Raw genomic sequence first — 22464 nt, forward strand, 5'->3', positions numbered from 1 at the left:
CAAAATACAGCTCAATACCTAATTCTAACAATGATTCAGTTTGAATGAAACCGATTTGCGTTTCAATTCGAACTTCAACCAATCTCATATTCACGCCTGTTCTCACAAATGGTTACAGACGTATTCGTATTCATTGGCACATTTGATATACGCGTCATAGGTGCCATACGTCTGACTATAGCGACAAAAACACGTGTAAAAAAATAAGTGGAAAGTACGATGAACTTGTGAATTTTTACACTTTTTTTATTTTTCACGTCGTTTTATCGACACCTTTTAACGATTGCTCTGCAAAGTGGTTTAAAAGGGATGCAGTATGCATCGTACGGATGTTAATTTGATAGGGTTTTACACAGCCCTTTGATGCCATGGCGGTGTATATTCGATTCGGCAAAAAAACTTTTCACTTAGCCGATGAAACGGTCTCCGTAGTCAAGTATTGGAGACCATCGCACCAGTTCATTCTCGAATATCACTTGCAAAGTCATATGGTATAGTTACTTAGAGAAGCATTAATACTTCTTTCAATGTTCATATGACTTGAGACCAACGAATTCAATCAGGATTCCCATCGTCATATTTCTATAGTATATCCGTGTGTAAGATGTTACGGGATGGCACGAGAATTTAGACCGAAATTCCGTAATCCAATCCTTCAACAGAAAATGGGCCATGGAAGGTTCCCCAGCCGAAAATACTGCGTCGTGAAGAAAGTTGCACTGAGAAAACTTTGCAGTTCTTCATATTTTCATTCCTCGCACAAAAGTAAAAATTTTTTTTGTGAGTAAAAAATAAGAATGAGTTTCGTAACTGTAGCAAAAAACAAAAAAACTAGTACTTCCTAGTATTCTTTGTGATTAAAGTCACTGGTACTATATTTTTTTGCAATGATTTGGTGTTGGGACAGCAATAAATTGACATTAAGGGCTTGTTTGAGTGGAAAAATGTATAAGTAAACAAAACAAACGGATATCAAGTTTTAAAAACTAGATAATGTAGTATCGATGAACGCACGATATAGTTACTCCTACTAAATTTTCCTGCGATTCCAACTTAATTATCCAGTAACCAAAATCGGACATGTAACCTTGGCGAAAATTTTTACTACACTACGAATTGTTTACAGAAATTGGAACATTACGTATTATGTTGTACAAAACTGTAAACGTGCATAGTTTTTCGTAAAGAATTGTTAATTTTCGTTAAAAATATTGTCGCATCTACTAGATTTTAAACTGAAAAGAAAAAGATACAAAAATTTCATGAAAGTCTGCAAGTCTTTATACGAAACTACGCGTGTCTACAATTTTGTAAAAAAAAAAAAAATTGTTTTCGCAATGTTCCAATTTCCTTTTAAAAAAATCGTTGAAAATCAATCGTACAAATCATTTTCACCAGAGGAAATTGGTTTCCAATTGTAAAAGCTGTCGAGTAACGGCGCTTGCGACGCGTTGCAGACGAAAAAGTGGACGTTACAATGGTTGGTTAAACACCACGATGCTCTTACCAAGTACCTAATTCGTGTTTATGGATGAGCCCGTTCGTCCGGTGGTGGTTTAACATCGTACTATCGTGGGTGTATGCGTACATTGCATCGCGGGTGTGGTGGGGGTTGTTAAGCCTACGAGGGAAAAAGCGACCGGCCGATAGCACCGCAGTTAGTAGCCGTAAAGCGGTCGGCTAAGGTGGTCGATGAGTTGCGGAAGAGAGACGCGTACTCGATTCGGGCAAACGATATTACACCCACCCTGCAAACGAGTGCCGAAACGTGGCCCTCGTGGACAAATCGTTGGAAACGTCAAGGAGAAGTCGCTTTATCGCTCCCATAATTCATCCTCCCTCATTGAACCCGCGGCAGGGGTTCAAATTCTGTTCCAAAAAAATATCCATCCCGTAAATCGTAGGTATTATACCCGCCTCCAGTGAGCCTTTTGTTTGCCTTTACGACCTGGGTACCCGCCTTATCCTATGCCGAGTAAAATTTTAATTCATCCAATATCCGTTTTATTAACTCGCCACGTTATACCTACACACTCTACCCGTCAACTGTATTATACTTGATCGGGGCATCAAGTTGTTAAAAGCGGGGGATAAACCGACGCGTTGGATTTGCCCGGATTCAAAGTCGAGTGATATTTTGTACGAACGAGCTCGAAAACGTTGCGATACATCGATATTATCATTTCGCGTCGTGATATCTTGAGCCGATATTGTGATTTCGAAATATTTGTTGCTTTTTGTTTCTGCTGTTTTTTGCCAAACGAAAAGGAAACACATCCACAACTTTACTCAAACCTCGGCCAGCTGTTCTGCTACGATTTCAAAGAGGCAAGTGGATTAATTGGTTAAGATAACATTATCATTGTGAACACTTCTGGCAAGGGATTCTCTAAATATGTTTCTTATAAATATTTTATTATTATCATTCGGTACGAATTCGCCAACTTTAAACAACAATTATCATCATTGTTGGTAGAGTGTTTCGATTACGGTTATACAGCTGCAATATATTTATACTACGTAACATCTTCTATCACCTGTATATCTGTAATGTATGTACAGTATAATATGTATGTCAATCAAAGGTCTAATTTATGCAATAAAACTTGAACTTGACGTTTCGTGCTACAAAATAAATCTCTATTATAGTATCTTAAAATTTTCTGTCTCTGACATCATGAGGGGATAAAATTCAACCAACTAACCATAAATCTACAATACTTGAATACGAATTCGTTCAAAATTTATTAATATTCAACGTGGAGTGTCGAAACTCCCGATATCAGGTGGATTCCCGTACCAGAAGGTGTCATATACGTATTTCGGCTGGGTATATCGTAGTCAACATAAATATTCGTGTTTATTGATCACATACACGTATATGTAGTAAAAAATTATTGCACACCGTATTTATAATGGTGTATAAGAGGTTGTAAGTTCATATAAGCTTATAAGCTTTGTTGGTCTCCACGCGATGATCGGTAAACAGACCGTTGCACGTGCTTGTACGTTACTATTTACAGTGCCCGATGCATGGTAAAACGTGTTTTGAAACACCATCCCGGTACATGCATGTACCCTATACCTACGATATAATGTATTGCTTTTAAAGTCGTTTTCGACCGGCATTACATGCCGTAGCTGAAGAGCCCCATCAACTTCTGGACAATCTTTGATCTTCCTGAAAAGGGAATAAAATAAGAACAAAAAAAGAAAAGACCACTTGACTTTGGAATAGTCCGCTTGAACGTGACCCACATCTTGATTGATATGAACATTGTCAAGATTTCTTATATAATTCGTTGTGTAATCCAAGATCAATCGCGCCAATCGAGATCATCGTCAACTCTGGTAGAATGATCATTTTTGGAAAAACGTGACGCCTAAATGTACAGGCGTTAACGTCCCCGATGTCTTGATCGATGGTATCGTCGAAATTTTCATTCATCGATCAACCGATCATTATTCGTATTGTATCACCGTGATGGATCTTGCCCATAGAAGTTTGCTGGGGTGAATACTGAATGTTGCGAACGAGTGCGTGGTCACGAATCGATCAAATGTTGAATGAGGGTGACTCGGGTGATAAAAGTTAACCGTCGAACACGGATGTAGAATCCTGCATATATCAAGTTATATGACCGTGGGACGCGAAATTCCATTACAACCCTCAAATTTACACTGCAAATAAAAAACAAATCAATTATTCGGTATGATTTCCAAGTCAATGGATATAATTTGAATACAGCTTGAATAACCTCTCTGTAAGGCATGTTTTAACTGACCAGCAAGTGATATGATATAAGTACATAACCGTTTGCCTCAACAGAAGTGACAACGCGTATGTCGTTAATACTCGACGGAATAATTGCTCTCTGTAAGCTGATGCATGAACTTCCTCTAGAAGCCTAGTGTTATATACCCTGCGTAATCCACACTTTGCCAGTGTATGCTCAAAAATTGGAAATTTCACGTCTACCTCGGTCGGAGAGTATGCAAATTTTTTCGGGCTAATTAAACAGAAGACACTGAAATTCAACGAGGACTTATCCTGGAGCTGCGTCATGGCCTCGAACGTATGATCCGAACGAATCTGTTCGAGAGGCACGGACGGTTCAACATCCACAACAAAATGATTATACGTTTATGTCCCTTTGCGCTCGATTTATTCGTCGGGGATTACCATTTATTGGTATACCAGGTGTGCAAGTACCGTAGAAATCTCTAGGAGACTTACAGACTTCTATCTGTTTGTTGCCACTAAAAGGGCCGCGTCGAAGAGAAGGCGTATCAGTAACTGATACGAGATTCTCGGTGTCAACTGCGAACGATTCGAGCCACCTTTTCCTCTCTATGTATTTTTAAACTATTTTTGGTACAATCAATTCCGACGTTGCACCACTCTCCGGGAAACGGAGAGAAATTTATCCGTACATACATGCGTAGTATATATATATTTCGGTGTGTATATACGTGTACATATATGTATATATTCATCTTGCATTAAGTGTTAAGTAGTAACACCTGGTCTTTTAGTATCACATGCTTTCGAGCTAAGTTTAAAGTTCAGACGGTGTTTTTTTGTTTTATTTTTTGAAGAAACACGAGTGTTGGGATTTATACAATTAGTGGTTCTCTCCTATTATTTTTTTTTTTTTTTCCTCTTTTATTTCGACGCGATAACAATCACGGAAAAAGCAGAGAACATTATCAAATACCACCTGGCGCATGAACTGACATTCTCAGCGGTGAAATATATTATGCATGAGTTTTCTTTCTACGCAGGGTAAGCAGATTGTGACACCTGTGAATTTTGAGGCAAATGCCTACGGCAAACTGATGGATGGTTGTCTGTTGATGAGAAAAAAACCATAAAACAATCGGGATCCTAAACAGGTTGACCGAGTTTAATTCGAAGTATAATATGGTCATATGTTACCCTCGTAATTTGACAAATATATCCACCTCCCGGCAAACGTAAAAAACGTAAAAGGGTACCGTGTTTGTTTCTTTGTGGACTGAAACGCGATATTATGATACATCCGTTTTTGAGCCTGCGCGAAGCGCTATAGAAGATAGGTATCCTTGGAAGGCAGACGGTTTTGTTTCGCCCTGTGAGCAGCAACCTCTTGGAAAGACTTTGAATAAGATTTTTAAATATCTATTCAGCTGGAGCAAGTCAAAAGTTGCTTCAGCGCGTTCATTGAAAAGACTCCCATATAGATATGACGTTTGTCCGACTAGCTACTCTTCGGGGGGCGACGCTGCCGTCCGGGGAACGGGAGAGACCCCCTTTCAAATCTTGACGCGACCTTTGACCTTAACACCCCCTCGCCTCGGGCCTCGAGGGCGTTCCATTGCGTTCAGGTCTTTCCGCTGGGCTCTCCTCCCATTATGTATTTTTACACCCTTCACGAGCTGTCGTTAGCATAACGACGACGACGACGAAGTCATCTTGATAATGTTCATCCCAGTACACCAGACCCGACCCGAGTCTGTCCCCTGTACACAGCCTCACTCTCGTATAATTTGACGGGGTACGTTTGTTTACTTTCGCCTTTCTCTCTAAAACATCACGATATGTCATCCGTGAAGCTGTGGGTACCTACTATGAGCTTTAGCCGAATGCACTTTGGAAGCTCCATGCATATATTGGATCTTCTCCCGCGTTTAGTCTCATCACTTTTTGCCGTATTATATGTTGTCCGATCGCTTTTGTGCTCCTTGCCATTCACGATTAGTTGTTACCCGATGACTCTGCGGCGCGTCCGCCGACGTTCTATCTACTCAACCAACGCGCACCCTCTTCAAACAAATGTAATATGGGATTGTCGTCGGTTCGAGAGTAGAAGGCAAACATATCATATCGCTTCGAGGTGCACCCGTCCTTCCTTTCTCGCCCAGCTATCATCACAACTTACAACCCTCCCATGTACATTCCGCGCGTCTCCTCCTAACATGCACGATGCACTTTGTAAGACCATTGTTTGATTTTGGTCCTACGTTTACCGGTCAGCGAGCATTATCACTCAGCCAAACAAGTTGGGGCCAACAATTGAATATACATATACATAGACGTTTATTTCCGATGTCGCGTCGAGTATCGTGTACTTCGATTTGCCCTCCTGATTTTGAGTCAATAGATTTGTCGAAAGTAGTAGTACAAGGGGGGTTTTGGACACAGATTTCTACTGACGACAATTACCGACATTCTATCGAGACTCAAACCCTTCTCCGCGATGACGTCACCGTCATTAACCCCTGACAATGAGTCTGAGCAACATGTCGGTAAGTGTCGGCAGTAGGGATCTGTGTTCTGAACCCCACTTGTATTACTACTGATCAATTATTCTTTCATTCTTCGAGAATCCGATTCGCAGACCATGCAAAATTTAATCGTTTCACCATTAACAAGCCTACTGGCGATTTATGTGCGCTAAGCTTTTCAAAATCTCCTGGTGGGCGGATATCATTCATGATTCTTGCGGTCTGTTACAGTACCTAATTAAAAGTATTTTTGTGTGTGTGTGCGCGTGCGGTGGCACGCAAGTTTTTAGACATACTTACGCACCAAGAACTTGCCAATCTCACAGCTAGCGCTCGTTTCCACCAACGCAAAGATCTCTTATGGGCACTTGTATAACACGATTTATATGAATCTTAACTGGTGAAATTCAAGAGCATTCCTCAGACGACGATTCACACTACATTCAACTTTAAGCATAACGTCAATTCCCGAAAATGTGTTACAAGCGCGGGTAATATACCAAAACCGTGTTCACGTCAGATTACTGAACAGGAAAATTATTTTAACGTTGTGAAACAAAGTTTATATGTAAGAAAAAATACATGTTATGTGAGACCATTCACGCCACGAGCTAGCTGCTATGTACTTTTACACTTCAACTCTGATACTTACCCTTCTACTTATTCTAATTGACAGAAATCTACGGAACTATTGACGATCCAAAGCATCGAGAGGTTGGACGACACAGGTGTCGTCGGCAACACCGTGGATCCAACGGGGACAAGTTCGGGGTCCAAGGGTGCCCGCGAGAAGATCATGAATGCTTGTCGAAGTCTTTGGAACTGGCGACTACTAATCGACATCCTAATCGTCGTAACAGGTGAGCTTCTCTCCACAATTCACTCTCTGTTAGGCAGATACTCACCAACCAAGTAAACGAACGCGTAGTGTACTTTGGTGGGAAAATCTCTGCACAGCATTCCATCCTCTGTATTCATGGTCCCGCACCTCGACGACGATGTCATGTCGTGGTATACATTCCAATCCCCGGTACATCAGCGAATTTAACGAATCGGGAGGACCATCCAATGGTGCAGACTCACAGCCTCGAATGCATCGGGTGCAAGTCGAAGCACATAGACGCTGCTGTTTCGGGTGTTTGTTAATACACTCTCAGAGTGTCTCTATTATATTGACGCAAAGTCAGAGTAATTCCAATCTGGTGTAGTATCAGCGAACTTGCCTAATCGGGAGGGTCATGCAATGATGATTTATAGCTTCGGCTGCATCGAGTACCAGTCATCGATACACGTGCAAGACACTACCGTTCCAGGTGTTTGTTCAAACACTGACTTTCAGGGTCTCTGTTTACACACGGCGTTCATCATCATCGACTGTTCTAGGGCATGGTATGGGTCGTACTGCAACAACCGTGTTTTGAACCCTTCTGCACCCTCTTGTCATCAATTAGCCGGCTCGCCGGTTATTTCCTGATTACGTAACCCGCGCGCTTGGCAACGCGACGTGCGGCAGAGCAAGAGGAGAAGGAAGGCGTTAGTTTTAAGCGGAGCCAAGTTTGCCCGATGCATCCTATGTAGGCATACATACACGCTGCTTGCACGTTTGTGATAGTTTCGATGCGGACGGTAATACGTTGCTCGCTATTAGTGCGAAGGGGGAAAGTGGGGATCCGAAGAATGTTAGGGGAGCAGCAACCTGATCCGCAGTTATACCGGCAAGTGACACGCGTTAGAAGAGTTGTAAAATAGGATACTTGCCTAGAAAACGATGCGGCACGAGATGCAGTTTTAACGAACATTGCACAATTTTTTAAACGGAAACTCTCGGTGCACATAATCAGGTCAGGTCACTTGCTTTTAGGACTTTCTTGCGATGGTACGATTCTGGTGACAAAAACACTTGAGGAAAGAAATTAGTACAACTAACTATAGGTATACGTGTATAGGAGGGTATTATACCTCGATGTTTTAGATCGACGAGATACGTACAAAAATAAACGCATACCAAGTGAAAAAAAAATTTCTATAACGCATATATGTCAAAGCTTTGAATATTTGCAAAATGATCTAACGCCAAGCCGTATACAAGTCTTTGGCGAAGGTCTTAGAAACAAAAACGAAACAACTTGGCGCTCTCAGATTAGACTTATATAAAAACATTTTTCATATCAGCAGAGTAATTGAATATTAAGGCGGCCTTAACGTCTCATAAATTAGAAGATTGCGTGCTTCACATACACAGTTTGATCATCAATTGGCTTGTGTTGTGGATAATAGTAATAATTAATGGGGGGAGGGGGATACAACAAAAAAACAAATCTTGCTGAAATATATTCTTATCGGTAAACTCTGTGTGAAGTAATCACGCGTAATAGTTTTTTTTTCCTCTCTTTTTTTCTTTTACACATAAGTCGTATAATAGCAATCTCGGCCCAATGCCACATATGATACAGTTCCCCGGGACCAGATGGCAGAATTGCCAAATATTTTGCGTTTTTTTTTTTTCTCACTTCCTTCGCACGGTCAAGTTAGTACGTCCAAATAATTATCATTTAACGTCATACACTCTGACACGCCGTCGAAGAGTGAAAGAACGAAATATCTAGCGATAAATATACGCGTTAAATTTTCGTCGAATCCATTTGCAATAATATGTTATATATGTAACGTACATTACGTGCGGTATGAATATGTATGTGTATGGTATACATATACACACACACACACACACACACACACACACACACATCCGATTAAACATGGCTCTGTCGATAATACTGTGATATAACGCGACCATTTAACTTTAAGACTTCAAACATACAAGCTGTTTAATTTTACATCAACAGTAAATACTTGAAGAAAAAAACAAAAAAAATGTATTCTACATTCTGCAGACAAATCCGAATGTACGTCTATCAATCAATGAATTATCTATTTCGTTCGATGCAAATTACGTTTTAAGAGCAATCTCTTCTAAAGCCTATTATACCCTTGAATAATAACCCAAATGTCGGCAATGCGCAGTGCAGGATTCATCAAGGTGTATGAACCAGACGGTCACTGCAGTCCGACGAGATGCAGGCCTTCGTTTTAAACTGGTCCGCCCATTATGAACATTTCCATTCGAGACCCGCGACTGACGATCCCAAATTTTTACTCCGCAGTGTCTCTTGGATATATAATATTTCACCTCGTCGCTTTTGTAGCCTTCCAACTCACATGGTTTTGAGGATCTAGATGATCTGTTTTACTATTTGTGAGGTCTTACAGTACACTCAACAGAATTTTATCCCCTTGGCATGTCGAGGCGTACACATAAAATTGATGGAAATTTGAATATTACGTACTTGAGGATGCATAACGATAAATAATCAATATTATATGGCAGACTTTGAAATTATGTAATCGTTCTGACTTCGGTGAGTCAATAAAGAAAATTACGATATTAGGATAAAAAAAAAAAAAAAAAAAAACCACGGGTTGACAAACGAAATTCTTATATGATTGATAAGTTTATACTTTTATAGGTATGGCAATCAGTAAACGCGGATTTAGTTAGACGCCAGTAAAAAATCAATGAAAAAGTTGCGCAAATGTACAGAGAGAGAGAGAGATAGCGAGGCATCAATGCCTAATACCATTTATGGCAACATAACGATGACACTTGTATAAAATTTTTCAGATACATACGTGATCTACATGTGTCTGTATTGCCAATTATCGATATGATTCATGATAAATCGAACACTTATATTGTTATCTATTTCGTGGTGGCGTCTGTCAGGTGTGTATATATACACAAATAACGACTTTTCTGGAAGACGTGCTCCATTTCAAGAACCATTCGAACTTGTTATTATACGAATTGAATGTACGCTGTTATCTCCATTATTTTTGCCAGACTCTTTTAAAGTACACACAGGTATAATATATTAATGTATTATTAATGCCGGCGGTATCAGTGCGAAAAGAATTTTCGTCTTATAATATACTGTATATAAAATTGCGTCACACGCGACGAGCATGTGGCGGCGACTTTTATCGCAGGTGGAATTCCATTAGCGCAAACATCTAAAACGCTGCCCGCACACGCGATGAATAAACAATTCAGGCGTCCGACGATAGTAGATCTTAAATGTTCATTATCGGAAGATTTGAAAGAGACGCGCGTATCATTTTCATACGCTAAAATTCGTGCTTAAACACAGAGTTCAATTACAGATAAAACATTTGCACATACAATCAGGGTACGTTTGTTGTGCAGTTCTATTCATTGGCTAACTTGTTTTCGATTCGAAATAAAATGCGAGTTCGATTCTGTACGAATTATGTGACATTGTCTCACATTTTCTCACGTCGCGTCGGCTGCATCGCCGGTCATTGTAACATAATTCGTATAGAATCGAACTCGCATTTTGTTTCGAAGCTGAAAACAAGTCAGCGGTAATGTCAAGACGTCAACGGATATTACTAAAGAGTTTTGAATGACGCTACATCGGGCAAGATACCGTAGGTATAGCAAATTGCAGATGCTCAAAACCCCGAGATGTAACCGATACATCTGAACTGCATCTTTGAACGGTAACGAGACTCAATGGTTTTCGTATTACCCTCGTGTCTCTTTGTCTCCTCGGACCGAGCCCCTATCGTTCATTGTTTTCCTTCTTCGCGTCATTATCACGTTTCACAATACGTATACCTACGTATCTCTTATCCACCACCCCATAATACCGGATCGTTTAGAGTTTCAAACACCGTCTACTGCGGCCTGATGCAAGACCCAATTCCTGACACCTCAAGGTACAGTTGAAGTGAACATTTTTCGGTGATTTGAAACTGCGGGTCGGTTAAGAATGAAGAGAAACAAGCAGGCACATGTACAATCCAGGTGTGGTCCATTTCTTGGCCAAGTTTCACAGGTTGAGACCTTCGCCTTTTCTCCCACAGCATCCATAGTCCTAGGCTTGCAGCAGGTATGTAGCCGGCACCGTATCTCCGCCATGCCTACCTAGACCGACCCGCAGACTATGTGGCCGGATATTGGAATCGATTGTTGGTCGTTAAACGTCAAGAAGAATCGTCTAGTCATCCAGCAGCCCTTCGACCCGACAAACAACCATGAAAGCACTAGGAGGGCGGCAGAGAACCGAACTCCCTTGGACTGCTGCTGGTGCTGGCGATCAACTCCCTGCTTCTCCACGGTTTTTTATTTCAATTGGTTTCGTGTTGCCAGCTGAGAGAAGGGAAACCCTCATTATGATGCGTCAGTCCAGCCAGTCGCCGCGCCCTTGCCAACCACATTACAGAGTGCATGGGGGAAGAGAAGCTTGACCTGAGAGTTACGACCAGATCTTTTTCATGTCCTTATACTGCCTGAGGTACCAAGTTCTCGGTTAGTTAGATTCTACCTCCACGTGGACAGAGCAGCTTCAATTATCTCGGAGACCAGACTAGGAACTCTATGTCTATGTCGCCCACCTGATTTCGATTAATCAGTACCAGGTGTCTATAATTCACATTTTTTTAAGGCGTCGTGAAGAAAAACTGCATTCGACTATGAGCTTGTATCTGCAGAAGGTACCTACTATACATATATATGCACTACAAGCTCTCTCTTTCTCTCTTACGTTGATCAATTGGAAACGGTTCAACGACCGGATCCAATGCTTCACCGTTCTTTGGGAACTGGGAATATGCGAGGCGAGATATCTGCAACGACTCGCGATTCGCCACCCACACGACTACGTCCCACGTCTCGATTTCGCACCGGCTTTACTGATGCAAGTCAAACTGCTATTCGCAGCCACGTGAAGTGCACCGTAGCTTGGAAGCCGCAGGTTTAGACTTGAAATTAGGACTGATCGACTCTGGAAGAGTTCTAAAAAATTGCAGATGACGAATTCGTCTTCCCAGATAAAATTGTGCAGACTTCCTGATACGACCTGAAGCTATTCCAGGTATAGGTTGCGAGATGTTTACCCTGCACCTGCGGACCTCGAGACGTGAGTTTAGACGCACCGGGCCGAAAAGGGAAAATAAACACCCGAGATTGGGAACAAAATTTACATCGTGGTGGTGTTCAGCGGGCAATAATAATTCGTTCTTGGAGCAGCGGCGGAAACGAGCCGCTCCTTGGACTATAGCCTAGCCTAGAACGGAAATTGAGGGTGTTGCGAGACGACACCCTCGGCAATGAGCTGCCTCCTCGACGACGCGTGGGCTGGGCGTCTTCCATTGCAGACGGGCAATTCTCGAGCATTTCGAAATGACTCGGTTCAAAGTTGACCTACCATTGGCCGGATTGTAACCTGCGTTCCAGAAATGATTCATAACATATACCTACGTAAATATTATAATGTTTTGTCTGGGACTGCTGTTCACACATGCTACTAGAAACAACAAACAATCATTTTAGTATGGGTGGGTTTGGGTTAAGACAATCACGAGAAATCTCTGTTTATTAATCGTTCCAACGTGTTATACCTTCGTTGGATATGTTCACGTCTATGAAAATAGACGCATAGACCCCGCAACGCGTAACCCCGAGTCATATTCTTTTATCATTTTTTTTTTTTTTTCTTCTAGACTTCGTCTGAAATGATTCAAGGACAAAACTTGAACTACGAACGTTGGGTTGATGCGTACACCGAGCACAATTAATCGCGTACTCGGGAAAAGTTGGGTCAACTCGTAATCAGAGCATCATTCATCCATCCCAGTGTTACGAGTCAGGTATAAATAGCTGGTCTTTGACTGGTTTATTTGTTTATTTTTTTTTTTTTTACCAGCAATTTGTACCCTGCTTAACTACTGAAAATTTTTAATGGCCTCATGTCATGCAACTCGCCATATGCGGAGAAACTTTTGTGGACAGAAGTTCAAGGACAACTTTTTCATTTACCCTCCCCAAACTTTGCTTGTAATACGTATACCTACATTTAATACGCGGTGAATCAAGATTTCGAACCGTTTACTTTGCCGAGGTAGGATATTTACACGATTTTCCACGCTATACAAGCACCGTAAGATTGAAATTTTTATACGCTTTCCCTCGAGTTAATGGAGATTTATCATCGGCATGCTCTTGAGGGTATTTTCTTCCATTTCGATAATAAATATAGGTAGACACCTGAGATTGTAACCGGATAACGCGACCGTATCCTGCTATAGAAGCATGCATACGTCTATGTAATGTAGATACTTAACTCGTTCCACCTTAACGTTAACCCACCAAATAACTTGGTTAACACTTAAAAACGTTACAGACATTTATTTATACCTATACAGGTATGCGTACCTATATTATTTTTCGTCTAGGCGACGAAGAAAAAAAAAAAAAAAAAAAACATCGGGAATTATTACAATCAAATTTGATATCGACGTTTAAAGACCAATGATGACATGGTAATGAAAAACTTTACTGGCGTCGCGCGTCGTAAAATAAAATATCATATGTGGTGTATTTAATCTTTTTACTGAATATACGTACATCGTACACAATAGTGCAGGCCAATCGTAAAGTTATTAAAATTATCTCTCCGCACATGGAGAATTCTAATCAATTACGTCTAAAGTTAATTTCATGTTACGATGATTTAAATGTTTTCTTTTTTTTTCTCTTCTCTTTTTCCTTCTGGCAAACCCTCGGTGATAAATTTCCGCCTTTGTATCCATCCTATCTCTTGGGTGCGGGAGAAGACGTATCATTACAAGGTTGACGGAACATCCGTCGTCACTGCAGCAGGCCCAGTATACAACATTCTCTATATACTCCCGAAATGAGAATTCCACGGTAAAATAAAATGCCACACAAACAGCTTGGAGTAAGGTGTAATCCATTTTTTCCTTACCGTAATAACGAAAGACAATGTAAGAAAGATCGCGAAGCGAGCTTTGAACCGCGGAACGTCTGTCTTTGACGTCGTTTTACAACCTTGCTTAGCATTCTCAATTATTGGTACGTAAAAACTCTCTTTTTCACACTGTTAAATAGCGTTGCAGCGAGGTAAATGGTTCACCTTTTATTCCGCGGCAAGGATTCTTGTCATTGATTGGTTCGATGTTCGAATAATGCCACCACCCCGAGTCTTCGGGTATCCGGCTTTCCGATCCGTACCTTGGTACCTGCACTTCTTCTATACCAAGAGAATTTATCACACGGATTACTCATTTCGGGGTCGCTTCTAGTACGTGACCAGAGTTGAGGAGGCTGCGCTTGTACGCATTATACTAGTTTTATTGTTCAAGAACCTGTTCTTTTTTAGACTTTGAACGTGGTAACGATCAGTGTTATTTTCTCCCTACAATCAAAGTTCGAGACTTCGCCTCTACGTCCTCAGCTTGAACTCTTTCCCTCGGTTCATCCGGTCACCAGTCTCCGCGTATGTGTAAGGCTCCCCGTAGTTCTTACCTCTCTATCGATTTTCTATAAATTATTTATCAACGCTGCTCCCGTGGAAAAAATCCTGTGATATACCTCGTCGTTTATCTGCCTTTGCGGGCCTACGTCGTGTAAGTAAATTGTCCCGATTTACCTGCACAGGAATGCATCGGGATTGATGCAGGGCTTGGAAATAGCGTCGTAAATGCATTCTTCGTACGGTGCACCCATGATAATCGAAATAGTTCGTGATCTAAGGATGAATAAAAAGGTGACTCCGAGACGAGTCTACAATTTCTATTAACGTCTCAGCAGCTATATCAGATCTTGCCCCAATGGAAAGCAATTTTAATAGACGGATTGTAAGCTTTGCATCTGCGTATAAACCAGCTGTTGTAATGGTATGCATACCGTGTTCGTATGTGCGTAGCCAGACACACAGATCGAATCGTCTCGAAGAAGAAGCGGAGAGTGTTATGGTACACCCATAATACCAGTTACGCATTCCTGCATTGTTTTCTGTGATGAAAGTTTCTAGATGCAGCGAGGCATATGTCAAGTTACAAACAGTAATTAACCGATTAAAATCTGGTCGTCGTCGTCGGTAACGTATGGGATTAAAACGAAGAAGTCGTTGCCCCGTAGATCCATGGGAAATTCTTCCGTACATCGATGCTGTAGGTATACCCATAAATTCTCGATTTCAAGCTTCGTGCAACAACAGTGATGTACATAAGTGACAACGAATTTAATCCTGAAGTAGGTGGCTGTGGGGAAAGGAAAGAAATTAGTGGCATGATTTTTAACCGGTACTGGAACGTCGATCTTCTGCACACTTCATATATGATTTTGTGGTAAATCATACGCGTACGTTGTAGGTACGTACATTATACACTTTTCACGGGAAATGAAAGAACTCATAGCCAACCCCTGGAGACTTTTACGGTGCGATTATCCCAGAAACGGCTCCTAAAGTTGTGTGACAAATTTTACGCATACCATTCTCTGCTTTCGGGTCATTTCTATTTACAACATACACATACGACAGGTGGATTCTGTATGCATGTATGCGTAATCAGCTTGCCGCACTTAGCCGTGCGATAGGCACACATATATTACAAATATCTAGGCATATATGTATGGTGAAAACAAGGTGGTCGTTAAGTAGGCTTACTGGATTTTATAGTCGCCCCTCAGTCATTAGAGTGTAATTGTCTGCCGCAGAGCCTCATTTCTCCTTAGCATCTGGTGCATTCGCCTAATTATACCTGAGTTTATGGAACGACTGCCCACCTCTATGGTTTTGGGCCGGGTTGGGCTCGGCAGGAATTTAAAAATGAATTATTCGATATACGCGCGATTATGAGAGTCCGGTACTTATATATGTTATACTGCGTATACGATGGGTTACGAGAAATCCTCGAGAGATTTCCTCGAGTAGGAAACTAAAATTGGATAAATGCACCATGGATATTATAGGTACAGTGAACTCAGATTTGCATCGATCATTGAGTTACACTTTATAGGAACCATCGCACATGTGCAATATTGTATAAACCGGTCGCTATATACTCTCTTGCTTGAGATCTCTTCAAGTGTGTTAACATTGGCCAGACCAGCTTCTGTATGTCTGTCTGAAAGAGCTCCAGCTGGCTCTTCGAGAATCTGAAGCACGTGGAGGGTGATTACGTTTTATTTACGTGTAAGTTATACCCCTAAGGGTGTGGAGTGCGGTTCTCTTCGCCTCGTACGTCCAGGGTCTTTGAACTCTGTAACAAAGTTTTCGACTAGCGGTGAGTTGTTGATAACTAGCGCCCATCTTGGAGAATAATCACTTTGTAATTGTCGATCCTAGTCTTGCAGTTTGATGACCGGATGATATATCAGAGAATACATATCGGGAACCTTGTTGTTCACCTTGACATAAAAAACAATAAAATGATAAAAAGTTAGCTCAAGCATGAAATGAAGTGAAGCTGCCGCGCCGCGTCAATGTAGATAATTGTCAATACTGCTATATTAATTGTATATTTTTTTATCTGTGTGCAGTTGCATTGGGCTCACTGATGAACTGAATCCGGGCAGTGTAGGCATTGTCGCACCATTAATGTCGGTAGCCATTCGATGCTCCGGTTTGACCCAGAATGTCGTTGTTCACTCTCTCTGTTACAACCTTCCATTTATCCATAATCATATGACATACGTGTAGGGGGTACAAGGTGTGACAGGTATGAACTGCACGAGGCATCCTATTCTTAATGTATAATCATGCGTCTGTAGTTAATTTTATTTTATTACATGGTTCCTCTGATTCTCACAGTTGAAATAACCATTTTCAATACATCGAAACTATCGCAACAAACCATGCCGATGTAAAGTCAGTCTCGACTTGTAAATTTCTCCGTGAACAGATTTAGGGACCTTGTAAACAACGCAAAGACCGCGAAAACGGCACACGACGAATGGCACATGTCACTAATTCACATGCCATATGCTCCAGGGTATTTTTAGAGATTTAGAGAGTAGGGAGGATATCAGGTTGTTTTACCACCCTAAAGAAACCGCTGAATACCCTCGTCACCCTTCCTTCTTTTCTTCCTTCCTCGCTCACTCACTTACCATTGGTTTGTAAACACACAGCGTCGCGTATACGCAAACGTCAAGTTTCGTTTCCCTTGTGCGATGGTCACTTGGCTGTGGTACATGGATTTATGCAGCTGAGTTAGAGAGGAGATACGTACATCTGCTCGCTCGGTTATAACCGGGTTGACCCCATGCCCGACCTTGAACTGAACACCGAAGAATTCATCCTCGCCTTAGCTATATTATGCCGCTGCTGGAGAAACGAAGATTAAAAGTTTAACAATCTCCACCCCCTGCCGAGCAAGAGAAGAAGAGAGAAAGAGGTTTTTTGCTGGATCTTTTAAATTACTACGCCGGCTCATTTCGCGGTTCTAATTATAGATGTTTTTTTTTTGCGCCGCGTTTCGCCCCCAAGAAATATTCTTTTACCCAATTCCTTTTTGGGTGGTTCATTTTTCTTGCAGTAATCGTTTCACCAACCAAATTCAGTTTCTTTCGTTTGTTTTTGTCGTAAAAAAAGGCACGTTGGTCTGACAAACATCAGTGCAATAGACTGATTAATTGAGAAGCACGTGGTCTTTACACAATTCTCAGTGACGTATATTATGTTAATCTTTCCTATAATTAATTATAGGATCAAGCGAAAAAGAGATGGTACGTCGATTAATTGGAAATTGGTATTAAAATATATATAAATATATACAAGCAAAACACCGCGGTGTCTTTGATTTTCTCAACCCTGCCACCAGACCTACGAGTAGGTAATTGTTCGAGATGAAAAATAAACGCCGTAAATGGATTTCATTGAATTTTTCACCCCATTTCAATGAGCATTCTTTGCTTATGAAATGTGCGCATGTACCTATTGTTGGTAATCCGAGTGCACGTGGATATTGAGAGAATAAGGTCGAGGGAGAGCAATAGCGGCGGTTATAACAAGATTCTTAAGAATTTTATTCAACCGTTAGCGTGCGCGTCACTTCAAGTACTACCTGCACCCTTTTAACCCCATGTAATCCTATACCACTGAAGCAGCAGCCATCAACGAGGCCCTGCAACTCTGAATTCAATTGACCCTGTCAAAAGCAGCTAACTTGATAATGCTCCGCGCGACAAACGCTCGCAGTCTGCCTCTGCTTGTGGTAAGAGTAAGAATTGTCTCTCTTTTTCTCTATGCACTATCATTTTTGCCAACCACTTTTGTCGATAACATAATGAAAACGTGCGCGGTGTAATTCTGTCGCAATTTTTAGGGATAATACACTTTTATTCTTTTTGTGTATATACCTATAGACACTCTCGGAATAGGAATTGTTGCTAACATTCAAATCTATTTGAACGTTCCGCGTGTTACACTTTTTTTTTATAGAAGTGAAACGAAGGAATCATGTAAGAGTTCTTGTATATCCTGCGAAGGGATGACAAACTTCGAGGAGTCAGGCTTCCCAGAAATCAGTCATACTTTGTTAGAGACAAATTGCGGAAATGGTAAATCATGGTGAATGATCGTTCCGGGCGAGACAATGGTTAATTCGCAGCCACTTGTATAATATTTTTACGTATAATTGTACCGTCACTTGTATTAACACTCCTTGGAATCCTTTATAAGACATTCAACGTTCGTCGGAATGGGTATAATTGCAACAACATTTCATATCGCTGATTGAGGGTGGTTTTTTAATCTACTTATACGCACATCAAGCTGTTGATCATATCAAAATTTAGTGAAGCGTCGACTGTGTAAATAAACAAACTCTGCCGCACATGTGCCAAAACCTTATAACTGTCCCTGAACCGTGTGAATGAACTTCGTCATATTACACCTTGAAGTTTAAGGTTTAAGGCTGTAATTAAGGCGTCGGTTGTTGGCATGATTCAGACTGGCTCGAGCCACATGGCGACAATGTGTTTACTCGCCTCCGTGCAGCCGAAACTCATCCAAAACCGGGAGAGTACGGCTTGAGGATGAACTCGTAGGTATAATGTAACAGTCCACGATGACGGTGTTTATACAGCCAAATTTGTATACCACTAATTACCTAATAATTACTCCCGGTGGGCTTAATTATTTTTGTTTCAAACGCCAGGCCTACGTTTTCTTTATCGCGGGATTGTCACTTTGCAATGCGTCATCTGGTGGAAAAAAATCAAACTAATGCAACCGTACAGACTGACTGCTGACCGTCGACCGTGTTTTTCACGTGTGGATGGTAGCACATGTATATTACTGATTATGTTTAAACAATTTATGTGACATGAGTAATTTGAAACCCCGAGAATTACGATTTACCTCCATTAAAATTCAAAACTTAGGTTATGTGGTGATAAAATGGCGCAGCAACCAGGCTCTGACGTCATGAGGATATTTTCCGATCTCCTTCGCATAACTGCGGGAATTCGCAAAGTATTTTACCTCTTCGGGTCGAGCTACCGGCGATGTATCGATGCAACGTGTATTGCATATACCGTGCATGAAGAGAGGAACGATCTTCGCGGGCTCGCAATCAGCTGACTATGACATACTTATATGCGTATACGTGATGCATGTGTGAAACGACCGAGAGTAATAACGAGAGTTAATAAGTCATGCACTAACCGCAAGTTTATTAATGACTGACATCCGCTAAATCTAATTGTGTTGCTCCCGATTAAACCTTTTTAGTCTCTCGACAGGTCTTCTTACTAGTAATATTTTCACCGCAATTCGAGTATGGCAGCTGTTATTTCAAGGTGTAATTTGAATTTTTTTTTTTTGTTTGTCAGTCAAACGTGTCACACAATCCGCAGAAAAAGAACGACTGTACCGAAATACCTCCATATGTCGAATCAGCTGTATGGTACATACATGTACACTTTTTATACATATATGTATACCTGTAGTACAACTTGCGAAAGCTTTGAATAGATTTTCTTTTCCACGTTCGTTGGGAATTCGACGGTCTCGGCTGTTAGAATGAAATATCAGAGTTTATATAAAACTCCAGGTAATGGGTAAAGTTAAAATTCCGTACACAATGGAGCACACTTACGTCAGAAAAATGTACGTGGAAAAAGCAAGAAACTGAATGGTTCCAGATTCTTTACATATACGTCACACTAATTTCACACTTATGTAAATCACTTTACATCTATGACGATGAAGGTGTTAATTAATTTGTGTAACACATGTTACCGTATAACATCGTATGATCAAGAATGCGTTGCGGCGGAGGAAAAAAGCAGTCAAAACATGACAAAAAAAAAAGTAGGAAATAAAAATTAGAAAAACCCGGGTGTTTTGCTGCCGTAGAATATCAACACCGTGCCACGCGTATACCTTGAATGCTTATCTAATAACTCCGGCTGCTACCGAAACCACAAAAACGACATCTGATATCTTTATTGCCTGAGATAAAAACGACTCCAGTGTATGGTCATGAAACCAGTCTCTGCGGTAACGCGTAAAAAAATTTTTAGAACTTGGCGATTTAATGCCAAACCACCAAACCACTAGGAATGAAACCATGTAATTCGATCATCGAGTCTATTTTTACATAATCGTTGCAGTCTTAAGAGCAGGTAACAATTTCTTTTCGAAAGAATTTTTTGTTTCCTTGCTTTATATAATTACTGGCCAACGGAGTTCATAAGAGAACCTTGCAGCTTTCGCCATACAATCTTTGTTAGTAATTTGTAAATGATGACACAAAAAAATTTCAAAATTCTCAAACTTGTCCAAAGATAAAAATCATTACCATGATTCTTCTTCCGTCATTGAAGTCTCAATACAAAGCATATCAAAAAATTCTTTGTCATATCTCGACATGAAGTTTGACAGTTTCTGTTGAACCTTGCGAAGGGTTACGTTTCGATACTCCCCATTATATGCCTTGGAATTAGTTTCGAGCTTTTTTCTCCGCACTATGTGCTCTGTGACATAAGAGTGTGCTGTATCTTTGTCAGCTGCAGGGACATTTGTTGTTTTTCACCGGCTTTGTCTATACTAAAAAAGACGTGAAATAGCCTGACATCCAGCAGCAATGGCATGACATTGACTCGCCTTGTTAATTGTTATCCTTATACTATTGTGTACGGACACGGTGTTAATAGTAAAATATTTGGCGGTTTTGATCTGGCATTTTTGCATTATAATATAGAGTAAATAAAATACGCTGCTGTTATACTCAATTCGGCGAATGCAATTCGGTCGCTAATTGAAAATAATCGCTTTGAAGAGGACAGGTTGAGTGCGCATACACCCGTGAGTTTAATTATCGAGCACCCAGCTGACCGAGTGTGCGCAAAAAAAAAAAAACGCGGGAGAGCTGCTGCCGTTGAATGAAGATATAATAGCATGTAAATCGAAAGTGTTAAACAGAGGCGGTGAGTGCAGTCTCTGTGAGCAAAAAGTCAGTCCAAATAAAACGGAATACATCCAGCGGAGCAGCATTCAGTGATGTTCAATTCAATGTTATCTTTGTTTATAATTTAAGTACGTTTATATGCGCCAGGTTTGAAAGTCGCAGATGTTGACCCGCGCCGCAAATGCCAGGTTGAATGATCGGTCCGTCGATCCATTGCGCATGCGCAATGCCTCCTGACCATGCGCGAGTGGAGTGGGAAGGACCGATTCTAGGACTTTCACAACAGTTGTCAGTGTTGTCACCAGCTGGTCTTACTAGCGACCTCTTATGATCACTGTTCGTCGTGCAAAGTGTTCGCAGATTTCGTTCTTATCTTCGAAATTACACATATTTGAGACAATTTTCACCATCGTTGTAATAATAGATCGTGCAACAGGCACGCCCGTCTCGAATTGAATAAATATCTGCAACAGAATTGAGCGGCATTGACGCTACCGCGCCTATAATTACATTATCCGTGTACCCATTCACACCTAATATAGATAGCATGAAAAAGACTGACGACCTTGACGGACACACAACGGAAGTCAGAAATAGTATCGCCCGGCAAAAATTTCTATTCTACAATATACGGAGACGGCATCGATACGGCGCGGGTGAGTGCAGATTATTGCTGATTACAATGTATGACAATAAACTATTGCTGAACTATATGCTGAAAATTGTGATTTAGTTCACAAAAAATTGTTACGTTCATTAATTAGTTTCAAGTGACTAACCGAGGTTAGGGTGTATTCCGTAATATACTCGCGGTACTGCACCCAATAAATTTATTATAAGCGGGAACGTAGGAAGAAAAAATAAACTACAATTAAGTACAAACCCAAATTG

General features: G+C 40.9%; 1 protein-coding gene across 2 annotated transcripts in view; it reads left to right on the plus strand.

Moving 5' to 3' along the window:
* LOC124310502 (phospholipid phosphatase 1-like) overlaps window positions 1-22464 on the plus strand; it is a 34209-nt gene that overhangs the window by 8929 nt on the left and 2816 nt on the right. Inside the window, exon 3 of one of the 2 annotated variants that reach the window (XM_046774512.1) lies at window positions 6944-7127. In XM_046774512.1, coding sequence (XP_046630468.1) covers window positions 6944-7127 — 184 coding nt within the window. Of the gene's footprint in view, window positions 1-6943; window positions 7128-21872; window positions 22230-22464 lie in introns of those variants that run through there. The other variant, XM_046774514.1, reaches the window with a different exon arrangement.

The sequence above is a fragment of the Neodiprion virginianus genome, chromosome 1, assembly GCF_021901495.1.
Source record: "Neodiprion virginianus isolate iyNeoVirg1 chromosome 1, iyNeoVirg1.1, whole genome shotgun sequence".
Taxonomy (NCBI): Eukaryota; Metazoa; Arthropoda; class Insecta; order Hymenoptera; family Diprionidae; genus Neodiprion; species Neodiprion virginianus.